Source organism: Zeus faber, assembly GCF_960531495.2.
Source record: "Zeus faber genome assembly, chromosome: 2".
Taxonomy (NCBI): Eukaryota; Metazoa; Chordata; class Actinopteri; order Zeiformes; family Zeidae; genus Zeus; species Zeus faber.
The window spans coordinates 44,837,138-44,849,247 of NC_137189.1; the positions used below are offsets into that span (position 1 = coordinate 44,837,138).

At 44.8% G+C, this 12,110-nt stretch overlaps 1 protein-coding gene across 1 annotated transcript in view; it reads right to left on the minus strand.

Annotated features, from left to right (window-relative positions):
* Positions 1–11,619, minus strand: part of dnpep (aspartyl aminopeptidase) — a gene marked incomplete at its 3' end in the record, with an annotated part of 14,516 nt that extends 2,897 nt beyond the window's left edge. The window contains exons 1-9 of the mRNA XM_080023927.1: positions 11,448–11,619; positions 10,452–10,542; positions 7,947–8,035; positions 6,479–6,592; positions 5,218–5,343; positions 3,332–3,456; positions 2,515–2,599; positions 1,997–2,104; positions 1,517–1,594 (exon numbers count right to left, since the gene is read on the minus strand). Of these exons, the coding sequence (XP_079880053.1) occupies positions 1,517–1,594; positions 1,997–2,104; positions 2,515–2,599; positions 3,332–3,456; positions 5,218–5,343; positions 6,479–6,592; positions 7,947–8,035; positions 10,452–10,533 (807 nt within the window). The 5' untranslated portion in view covers positions 10,534–10,542; positions 11,448–11,619. The remainder of the gene's footprint in view (positions 1–1,516; positions 1,595–1,996; positions 2,105–2,514; positions 2,600–3,331; positions 3,457–5,217; positions 5,344–6,478; positions 6,593–7,946; positions 8,036–10,451; positions 10,543–11,447) is intronic.
* Positions 11,620–12,110: the final 491 nt, after the last annotated feature.

A 12,110-nucleotide genomic window follows, 5' to 3' on the forward strand; every position in this document is an offset into this window, starting at 1 on the left:
GTGTTTACGTAGTGGCCCCGTGACGGATGTTCCTGACTGGCAGCGGAAGATAAGAATGAATTTGGTTCAATGAGCCTGTCTCGACCCGCCGCGGTGTCCCCCGAGCGCTGGGGAACGACTCGCGGCGTCGCCGTTTGAGCGCCGGCGTCCCGCCCCCACGCCTGCTCCCCACCGTCATCACAGACCGTTCCGATCGGCGAAGGCGACGCTGCATATCAGAACGGTTTCGCAAGCGGTTTGGCCTCCGACTCGGCCCGCCCACCGCCGCCCCGGCCGGCTGCGCTTCGCCCGTCTCTCCCGGCGCCGGGACTCGAAATCGGTACGTACGCCCCCCCCGGTAGGCCTAGGGGCTGGCGGGACGGGCGGGGTGCGAGCTCCGGGAATAAGGGGCGCGGCGGGCGGCTGCGATCTTGCCCGTCGCGCTCCCGCCCCGGCGTGCTTCACGTCCGTCCTGTGGTTTTAACGCCGCTCATATTAGGGTTGGGGGCCCTGGCTCTCGGCTTCTGGGGGTGGCTACAACGTAAAACCAACCTCATACACAGGAATTAGCTGGGACACACACACACACACACACACACACACACACACACACACACACACACACACACACACACACACACACACACACACACACACACACACACACACACACACACACACACACACACACACACACACACACGTTCCTCCCTCATTTACTGCCATAACTATGACAGGAAGAGACTTGTCAAATTGCTGCTCCAGTTTTCCTGGATTTGATTAACTCTGTTTTGTCGATACATGTCGTCACCTGATATTTCTTTGTAGGTACATTTTGTTGTTTGGTTCTATGTTTATTTGTCTCAGCCGTGGTGATTCTCCCCCTCTTGGAGCAGTGATCAGTTGTTTATAGACCCAAACACGATAAATAGTTCTCCAAAGAGGGGGGTTGGTGGCGGTTCTCTATAACCAAAAGCTGTGCTCTTGTCATCCCACATGTCGTCCACAGGACAGAGTTGTTGCAGCAGTTCTTGATGATTAAACAATGAATATAGAGTTGCATTGCAGGTGGAGAAGTTGAACTCCACTTGCAGACTAACTCTGTCCTAGATGCAATGGCACAAATACTCTGTGTTGTACGCCCAGCATGCTGACAGCACAGGTTAAAAAAAACAAAACAACAGAAATAGGCAATACTTTTCCTTAGCAGAGTAGAATGGAGGACAATTACTTTGCCCAGAAATAACGTTTTCTGAAGGTATTCTACATCCATGAAGGATACAGAACCCACTCAATTTTATTATGCTTTTATTATCAATGCATTTGCCGAGCACATCTTTTTGGTGAGTAATACGCAAAATAAAAGGGTTTTCCACCCAGATGCAGTTCAACAGTTATTCATTAACAACGACGTCATGCTGTTGCAAAGTAGCCGCTTTTCCCTATTTTGTGATAAGATCGAAATTACAAAAAGGAGCTCAACTTTTTTTTCTTTTTTTTATAGTTCATAAAAATCACACAAGCAATGGATTGTTACCTGCAGGGCACAGTAGCAGCTGTGGAGGTTGTCCAGACGAGGAGAGTAGATGAACTCTTCATACGCACCCCCCAAAGCCTGGAATGAGACGGAGCGGCTCATTTACACATTTCAGCCAGGAGGGGGCGACAACAGCTATCGCCTTGTTGCACTTTGTTCAGTCCCACCAGGACCTCCGTTCTTTGGGGGATTATTGAATTTGCTGCAGGTTTTTTATTTATTTATTTTTATTTTAGGTTGGTTTTTTTTAATCATGTGGAAAGGTGTGTGCGTTTCTTTTTTAATTCAACAACTTAACATGAAAATATTGACAGGATTGGACTTTAAATAATGCGGGGATGGGTGGAATATGTGACAATCCTTGCAATTCAAATTCAGGGAGCAAATTCACAGAGAGAGAGTTTGCCGCCCAGCCGCCGAGGCACACTTTCCAACGAGGTAGGAAGACAAAACTAAAACGGAGGCTCAAAGCAGACTCACCCCGGGCTGGGTGTCGGCCACACACAGCTCCAAGTCCAGCAGAGCATCGGGTTGGACCCCCAGCTCTGCACACAGCAGCTGGACCAGCACCATGTGGTGCTTCTCTGCCTGGGGGATGCATTCAACACACACACACACACACACACACACACACACACACACACACACACACACACACACACACACACACACACACACACACACACACACTTAGAGCCATCTTGCATTTGCCTCTGGTTGAATTCAGAGACAGGTACTTCAATTGGAGGTTGCTCCAATGGTCGATGTATGTTTTGATTGTTTCTCGGCGCTCATTTAAGTTGCTTTGGACAAAAGCGTCTGGGAAATTAATTAATCCCAGAAAACGATATACAATATCAGCGATAAAAAAAAATAATAATTTGATATCTGCAAAAGACAAAAAGTTTTCTTTGTGCAACTTCAGCCAAAACTTCATTTTGAGCGTATTTCCATGACCTCCAGCAGCCGTCTCTAATGTAGTAAGGTGTGGGTCCTACTGTTGTTTGGGCGTCCACAGCATTGCCAGATGATGCGCTGCCGCTCTCCAGCTCCTCCTGGACAGCAGTGGCTAGAATAGGTGCCCTGAAAATAAACACACAGACGAAGAGAAACACAAGACATTAAAATAACCAATTTATTATTATTTTTTTTTTTTTCATCACCAGCACAACTATTAAATTCAATCCAGATTTAACGACACAGACGACACATCCAGTCTCTGCACTAATAGAGTAACGCTCGTCCACCGAGTCCTCAAGAACAAGGTGCTCTGGTCCTGGCATGAGGACTTCTCCAACTGGGTACCACAATCAGCCCGATGGCAATTATTTGAGCCGATTGTGATCTTTTTGTAAGAGTCCGCAACCATGTGTTTCCAGCCAAATTCAAGGGAAATCTTAGAAAAACTATCCTAAACGCTGCAACAAATAGAATGGAAACGAGGCGAGTTTTGAAACAGTCGGGCTCAGGCAAATTAGGCAGCTGGGTTCCACCTAGATTTAAATTTTCCAATCTTCAATGATACATACGGCTCTTTTGCAATAGGTGGACATCATTGTTTAATCATTAGGTTTATTGTATTGTTTTTAACTGTATATTTCCACTTTTATTCCATGGCCTATTTTTTTTGATGTAAGCTGTTGCTGACCCTGCAATTTCTCTCCGGCGATGAATAAAGTCTATCCATCTGTCTAATATGACTAGTTTCCAATTGTTAATCGCAATTATTAGTACGACTCTTATGAATCGTTAACAAAAAAACCTCAGGATTGTGACCGCGCTATTTGGGAAGGGGGTGGCAGTGGAGATACTCACAGGTGGGTCTCCTTGTTGGGCCCGAAGCTGTCATTGATGTCCCTCTGCAGGTGGATGGCCAGGTGAGGGACCCTGAGGATGGGCCGGGGCACGTGGACCAGCCTGTGTTGCAGCTTGTCCCCGTTCTGCGGCACAGCACAGGACACAAGGCCGCATCACGACTCCCGCGATACGGTTCCCGGCCGTTCGGTGGGAAACGCGCTGCTTTTTGTGTTGGAGTAGAGTTAGGTGTTGGAATGAATGCTTGTATGAACATGGTGACAGCGAACAGTCATTGACTCATTCTACTGTAATATATTATCTATAGCGTAGTACAGGGGTCAGCAACCTTTAGTACTGGAAATATCCTTTTTTGTTTTACTTTAAGGGGACCTATTATTCTCCTTTTCAACAAATAATATAGGTCTGAGGTCCCCAAAACATGTTTTTGAAGTTTGTATTGCTGAAAATATCACGGAGATTATGAATTCTAGCCATTACAACATGCCTCTAAAAACCTCCTGTTCGACGGGCTGTTTCAGTGTGTGCCGCTTCAAATTTATATGAGCTGCCAGGCCCCTAGTTCTGTGAGCCAATGGGGTTTGAACTTTACTTCTGGATTCCACTGTAATTGTATTTAGTCAAACTTTAACCTATTTCACCCTATCAGTCCACCAAAATGTGTTTCCGAACAAATTTGAGGCGAGAAGTAAGCCATCCAGTTGCTGAAGGGATATTTTCTTTCATGTAAAATGTTGGAAAATAAAATAAATACATCTACAATAAAAACACTATTTTTATTGGTTTTGTTTCAAGAAACCCACAGAGGATAGCGAGCCACAGCCTACAGTGTATCTTCAGCATACTTTTTTATTTTCAGAAAGAAACACAGCAGAATTATTTTTTAAATACAGTACGGACAGTTGGTATTAATTCCTCTTTCCTTTCAAAGATTTGTGCTGGTCTTCCCAGCGGCGCTTGTTATTCTCCAGCCGTGGGTGGAGTTACTCAGGTGGAGGGTGGTTCTGATTCTACTGAAGCCCTAAATGACGTAGATAAGGGCTGCCAATCTGAGCGGCTTATTGCACCATGTTTTCTGAAATGGGCAGCTTACAAAAAACTGACTGTGTTGTCTTATTTTTGTGTGTTTGTGTGTTAGTGGGCCCATCAGAGACCCACACTATTGTGCGCAAGCACTGAAAAAGTGAGTTTTTTATGACAGGTTCCATTTATGTTTACCTGGAGCCGCTGCAGGTCAATGTTAATGACTGTAGCTATTTAATCAATATAAAGTGGAAATCAGAAAGGAAATCAAGACAATAAAGAGCTTACCTCAGCATGGATAATAATAAATAATAAAAAATAGATAATAAAAAATAATAATGGCAACAGTTTGTAAATCATCTGCTTGCCAGCAGCGTTGGCTATGAATGCTAATCATTCTGTCCAAGTATCATAGAATTCTTTGTTCTTTTTTTGGAAGCCGTTTGTGTAGCCTGGACTAGGTTAGACCTACTTCTTGTAGATATGGAGCTAACTAATGGAAAAACTCCAGCCACTGATCATAGAAGGCACTGTACCGACTGAGTCAACGGTAACGTCACCTCGGCGTACCGTAGTAGTTTAGCAACTCAGACACACTTTTTCCCTGATAAAAACGTATCTATATATAAATAATTTCTTAATTTGGGATACAAGTTTTTACTATTACAAAACGAAATGGCGATAACCGGAGGAAAATGCAACTTATTTATTTATTTACATTTTTTCCAGGGAGCCAATGGGGAGGGGTTAAAGAGCCACAGGTTGCTGACCACTGGCCTGGTCATAGGAAAGGAAGACAGTTTGCTGCATTTGCATCAGTGTGATCATCGCTGAGTGGGTAATAGACGGTCACACCGCCGTACCTTGACCATGACGCGGCCGGCGACGGTCAGGTCGCGGTCAAACCAGGTGTTCCAGATGCCGCCGCCGTAGCACTCCACCCCCACCTGCAGACAGCCCTGGGACGTCTTCTTAGACCGAGTCTTTACCTAAAAAGAGAGGGGGAGGGAGGGGAATTGCGGGAGGGGGAGAAGAATTTGCGAAATAAAGGAAGTGAGAGATGTATTTTCAAAAAGACAGTGAGTGTGGAAGCAGAGCGTGGAAATAGAGTGTGCAGAAAGAGAGAGAAAGCTGACCTTGGTTCACCTCCACAAGGGGCAATAACACAGGACAAAGGTTTTGTTTTGTTCTGATTAGCTGGGATGCTTGTCTAAGCAAAACCCTTTATCTAATACTCCTTTTATTGGAGCCAAGGTAGATCAGTAAAGGACATTTAGTTAGTTATTCTCTCTCCACAAAGTGCTCGTTTTGCCCCTGCAACTTTTAAAGATGTTGAATATTCCTCTATCATTTTGTCTGATAAGTTTGTTTTCCCTTGTTGCCTTAGTCTTTATAAATACAATTAGCAATTAACTATTATAGGTCCAGGAGTGAGACTATTGAGTGCAGATCTATGTACAGCCATGGCCTAAAAATATTGGCACCCTTGCATTATTTTTTAAATAACACATCATTTATTACGGAAAATTGTGAAATTAAAGTCACAGATGCCTGCAATCTAATAATCATCCAAGCAGTTTAAACGGAGCAGAGTACTCCTTCTGCTGTTTTGAGTCTCCACACGCACCTCACTGAGCACGGAGAAAATAAAAAAAAAAACAAGCAGGGAACTGTCTGAGGAGGTCAGACAGAAGGTCGTAGCCAAGCACCAACAATCTCAAGGCTCAAGTCCGTCCCCAGAGGCCTTGATGTTCCTGTGTCCACCGTGTGCAATGTTATCAATAGGTTTAAAGCCCGTGGTATTGAAGCCAACCTCCCTGGAAGACGACGCAAGAGAAAGGTTGACCAAAGATTAACCTTGAATCTGTGCGTGGCATCGTGAAACCAGGAGAATATCAAGGTTGCCATTTCCACATATTTTATGATTTAAAAGGATATGTTAAGTTATGAACCAAAGACAAAGTTTCTGTACTACTGACAGTGAAATAAAGAATTGTGGAGACCAAGTACTTTTGTCGATTTCAACTTACTTTAGAGACACTTTTGTTTTGTTTTTAAATGTGCAAGGGTGCCAATATTTCGGCGATGACTGTATATGTTGACGGCTTTTGCGTGGGGTCTCACCCTGAGGCAGGGGCTGTCGGTGTGGGCTCCGATCATGGAGAAGCCGTTCCCAGGGAGGAAGCGTCCGCCCACAGCGAAGGCGATGAGGCTGGAGTAGTTCCTACTCACAAAGTACTAAAGGAGAGCACACGGGGAGATGTCCAGACAACAAATTAGCTTTTACTGCACATATATGGAGGGATAAGCCTGGGAACCAGACCAATCCGTGAGCTCATGTTTCATTTGCTCCGCAGAATACGTCCGGCCACCCTCCCATTCAAACACATTTCCACACGACCTTGCCGGGGTCGGGCCAATCACAAGCCCTTGTCTAATATGGGGCGGGTTTGATATGATGATGCAAAGGAGAGCAGTTAACACACCTCACCAAGATGGCCGCCGCTGAGGCGGAACGGTCTTTTGAATCCATTACCGCGGCGGTATTAAACAAACTGGACAGTATATTTTCTATTAAAAAAAAGCTTTTGTTGATAAGAAACGTGTGTTTGCCGTAGTTCCGAGGGGATTTGGTAAAAGTCTAATTTAGCAGCTCGCTCGCTCAGCGGCCACATTTCATTGCTCTGATTAGTTGTAGTTTATCCAGTTGCCTCCAGAAACATTTTGGTCTGCGCCCGTTGGTAACGCCCCAATCGAAAATGAACTGAGAGATTCCAGACCAATATGCATCTGCGAATTGTTCTGGCGGCGCCAGGTGTAAATAAATATAATATTTAAAATATAAAAAATGATATATTTTCTTTCTGATTCTCAATTATATTACTCCTTTAGCTCAGTAAAGGTGGGTTGCGCCAACAAGGTTGAAATTAATCTAGGATTAGGGATCATCGTGGATTAGTAAATCCTCAGTTAAAATAGATGAATCTATTAAAAGAAAGCCCGGATGTGCTGCACCACTTCAATTTAATCTTCGATTAGTAAACCTTAAGAAGAAGAAGAATCTTTAATTATCACACAACACACCATACTACAACACATGCACACACACACACACACACACACACACACACACACACACACACACACACACACACACACACACACACACACACACACACGCGCACATGCTTTGGATGGTGGCCGGTGAAATGAGGCCTCTGCATTTAACCCATCCTGGCTCGTCGTTAGGACATTAGGTGGAGGAAACCCCATGTCAGCACGCGGAGAACATGCAAACTCCACACAGAAAGGCTCCGATTTGGGAGATAACCCGCCCAGAGCACGGTGCCAACAGCGCCCCAGGCAGGAATCGAACCGAGGACCTTCTTGCTGTGAAGCAGCAGTGCTATGCACTGGGTAACATATTTACAAGTGTCGACACAATTGAAAGTAGAGCTTCTATTGGTGGTGTGTGTGTGTGTGTGTGTGTGTATATATGTATTTTTTTTTTTAACAGACTTGAATTCTGGGATTTTACCACGAATGTTGACAGCCTGTTCATTCGTTCATGTCGATCACCATGGATACCAACCTTGCTGGACGGCTTGATGTCCCATTTTTCGGCCTCCTTCAGCTCGATAAACCCTGCCGCCAGGAGACTACGTTTGCATTGTTCAACCACTGAGAAGAGAAAATCAAAAATAAAAAGGTTGCCATTGCCAAGTTTGAACACTTCAAGCACAAGGAGCTGGTTAAAAGCAAAGGACAGGAGCTGAAAGGAACCCCGCTGGGCATGAACGACCAACTCCCCTGAGAGATCAACGACCAACGGAAGGTGCTGCACCCCATCCCGAAGGAGAACCGCCAGAAGGGCAAACGCGTATCGATGGGTGTTGATAAACTATACATAGACTGTCTGTTATTCCGAGACTCCTCCACCTCACCCTGGTTATTTTGATCATTATGTATTTATTCTTGTAATCTGGTAATTATATACTGCAAGATGTAGAAATAAGCATGCTATCTATGTCAGGATTTAAAATATCGCTCACTTTCATCATCTCACCATCACTCTCACTCTATTCTGTCTCTCACTATACGCATGTCTAATCCTGCAATGTTCCATGTTTATCTTTGTCTACTTGTTATTTGTTTGTGTAGATATGTATCCCCACAAACTTCCTGCAATACTAGGACAGTAAAAAGGAATGTGAAGGAGGCAAACTCAGACTTATCTACGGGAAAGCATGGGAACGGTAGTACAGCTATTGCCTTGGGTGCACTGTGCCATCACCCCCTAACTAACTTCAATGACACCCATTAAGTTTGTTAGTTGGAATTTGAGAGGCTTGGGCTCGCCTGCTAAACGTAGCAAAGTCACCTCACCAGGATGAACCCCAGCTTCTGTCTACTGCAAGAAACTCACCTCACTGCATCCGAGCACCTCAAACTCAAAGCTAAATGGGTAAATCAGATGTTTTCTGCACACGCGTGCACACCACCACACCTGCTTCGAACGCAGCCCAGCACCCTCCTGGTTGCATTCCTCTCCTTTCCGCCCTCATTTACTGCCATAACGAGGACGGGAAGAGGCCACGTGACCAGTTGTAGTTCCAGTTTTCCTGGACCTTATTAACTGTTTTTCAATTCATGCTGTCGTCCAATGTTAATGTTTTGTGTAAACGTTGTTTGTTTCTATGTTTATTTGTCTCACCGGTGGTGTTTCTCCCCCTCTTGGAGCAGTGATCAGTTGTTTATAGACACAAACACGATAAATAGTTCTCCAAAGAGGGGTGTTGGTGGCGGTTCTCTATAACCAAAAGCTGTGCTCTTGTCACCCTACAGGTCCGTCTACAGGACAGAGTTGTTGCAGCAGTTCTTGATGATTAAACAATGAATAAAGAGTTGCATTGCAGGTGGAGAAGTTGAACTCCGCTTGCAGACTAACTCTGTCCTAGATGCAACGGCACAAATACTCTGTGTTGTATGCCCAGCATGCTGACAGCACAGGTTAAAAATAAAAAAATAAAAAAATACAAATAAATAATAATAATAATAATAATAATAATAATAATAATAATAATATATAAAGTATCAATTTTTACATCTTTTCTTTCCAATTTGCAGAAGGACTGCGCAGATAGTTCATAGGTAGGTCACATCCCAAGCAGTGGAAACATTACAAAACGCCCCTTTTATCTTTACATTATCTTATCCGAAGGTCAAGGTTCACACTCGGGACAGCGTCTTAGCTCAGCACCTTCTGCGTCCTCGTCAACCCTGAATCCCTTTATTAACCCAGGGTCCGTTCTGGCATTACAAAGTGAAATTCCAAGGTATTCCAGGACTTTCATTTCTGAGGATGAAATTCAAGCAACCGGCAAGAACCCTGTTAACCACGCAAGGAGAGAACGACATGTCACCACTGGAAATGCTGCTTGTGTATTACTACTGATTATCAGTACATAATTAACTGTGTACTTTTACTGACATACAATTTACTTGGGTAATACGTTGTCAGGGGACTTAATTCATTTTAAATCAAATATATACCTGTTCTTACGCCACACATTTATATTTTACGGTACTTTTAAGTGCTAGATCCAATTGAACTAATAGAAGAAAAAAAAGGTTCTTCATACAAATGAAAGCGGTTTGTTTGGATTCACTGACGACAATTTTCACATTTATTACAACACTTATTCTGTCAACTTAAAAAGAAACTTGTTTTTCAGGTTTGTTTGTTTTTTACAATTTTCCTTTACCTCCTCTACCTTTTACCTTATTTTTGATACATGGTAGAGGTAAGTATTAGGTAGACACAGGGTTATTATACATTGCTTTCCATAAAAAATAAAATATATATATATATATATTCACATTTATTAATTTATTAAAATACTTTTAAGGACCTTTTACATTACATTACATTACATTCCATTTAGGTAAACCTTTTAATATGTATAAGCGTTGCAGACTTTTTAAGGACCTGCAGACACCCTGGCCGGTCGGCGGTGGAAACAAACGGAAAGCATGTTTTCCGTTTCGGAGGAGCCGACGAATTGAAAATGCAGACATTTGAGGAGGAAGCGTTTACCATGGTAAGGAGACACTCCATTGTTGGCGAACTTGAGGAATTCCTTGGCCGCCTTGCGCACCGCTTCGCTGGGTGTCTTCATGATCAGGGACTGTGGAGGAACGGGCACGGTCACTTAATTAAAAACAAAACAAGAACAAACAAACACATTTGACATCATTCATGTTGATTACGACTGGTTTGCGCACCAAAAAATAAAAAATAAATACATTTTATAGGCGTCACGACTGTGTTACATGCGCTCTTTGAAAGCCTTCTGCCCGAATCAATCACTTTGACGGAATTTAATTGTTATTAATCCCAGGCCTCCGATTCAACTGAACGCCGAAGGGAGCAGCCGATTCACGGGCGGATTCCTCGGGAGTTTGCAGACCACCTAAAACCCACGGCGAGGCGTGTACTCGCAGTCGTCAAACTACTGTACGTGGAGCTGTCAAACCTGGACCGTATCACAACGTGAAGCCCGCGGTGCAGCTCTAGCGCGGCCTCTGGATTCGTGAACGTCATATTGCAATTGTGAAAACAGCAACACTGTGGATGTTACTGTGTTTCCCCCCCCCCCCGGGACCAGGTATATTTCAGAAACCACCGCACTAGTAGCAGTCAAACCTGGACTCGATTATAATGCGAAACCCAAATTGCATTTCAATCGCAGTTTGTGATTAGTGAATGTAATATTCTATTCCGTGAGAACAGCAACAACGTGGATTTTGCCGTTGTTTTTCTATTCACACCGGCCACACGGAAACACAGGTACATTTCATAAACGCCCGGACTCATAGCAGTCAACCCCGGACTCGGTTATAACAACAAGCCCACGTCGCATTTCTAACACGGTTTCCCCGATTCGTGAAATGTAATATTCTACTTGTAAACACAGCAACGGTGTGGATTCCCTGCGAGCGAGCAGCGCCTCCACGCAGCGGGGCGGCGCGGTCCCAACGGCCACGCTTTGCGCGGCGCCCCAGTCGCTTCTTTTTTTTTTTTTTTTTTTACCTGCGTTCGCCGGACTCTGACGCTGCGGAGTCGAGGCCCGATGGGGAGCGGCGGAGGAACAGCGGCGGAGGAACAGCGGCGGAGGAACAGCGGCGGCCCCGTCAGCTGAGGCCGGTGTGGCCGGCGGAGCGGCGGCGCGGCGCGGCGCACCGCCCCCCGCAGTGCCGGAGGGGGAGTGCTACGGAGGGCCACGAGGGACGACGCGCGTTCCTCGGTTGCGAGTGTCCGCTCTGCCGCGCCGTGGAGCGGCCGTTTGAGTGAAAAGGAGTGAAAACACGAAATAAAGATGCATGTGGAGAGAACCACGAAGTAGATAAACGAGGCAAAACATAAATACATGCATACGCGGATCGTTTTTTAATTTAAAATGTAAAGAAAGGACGTTTTTCAAAAGACTATTTATTTCATTGCGGGGGACCTCTACTGCATCATTCCACGTTTCATTATTTAACGGGACTTTTATTCCAAAACGCCACATTAATTTACTTCAGGGCACTTCTCTTCCGCAATGCCACATTCCCGTTCCTTATATGCAAATTTAATCGGTTGGTTTTCGGTTATTACGGTTATCGCTCAGATTCCGGGCCGGGGAGCGCCACACTGCCGCCGGCGCTTTTCTACGCAACAGCGGCGGGTGCCCGGAGCTGGTCCTCAGCTCCTGAC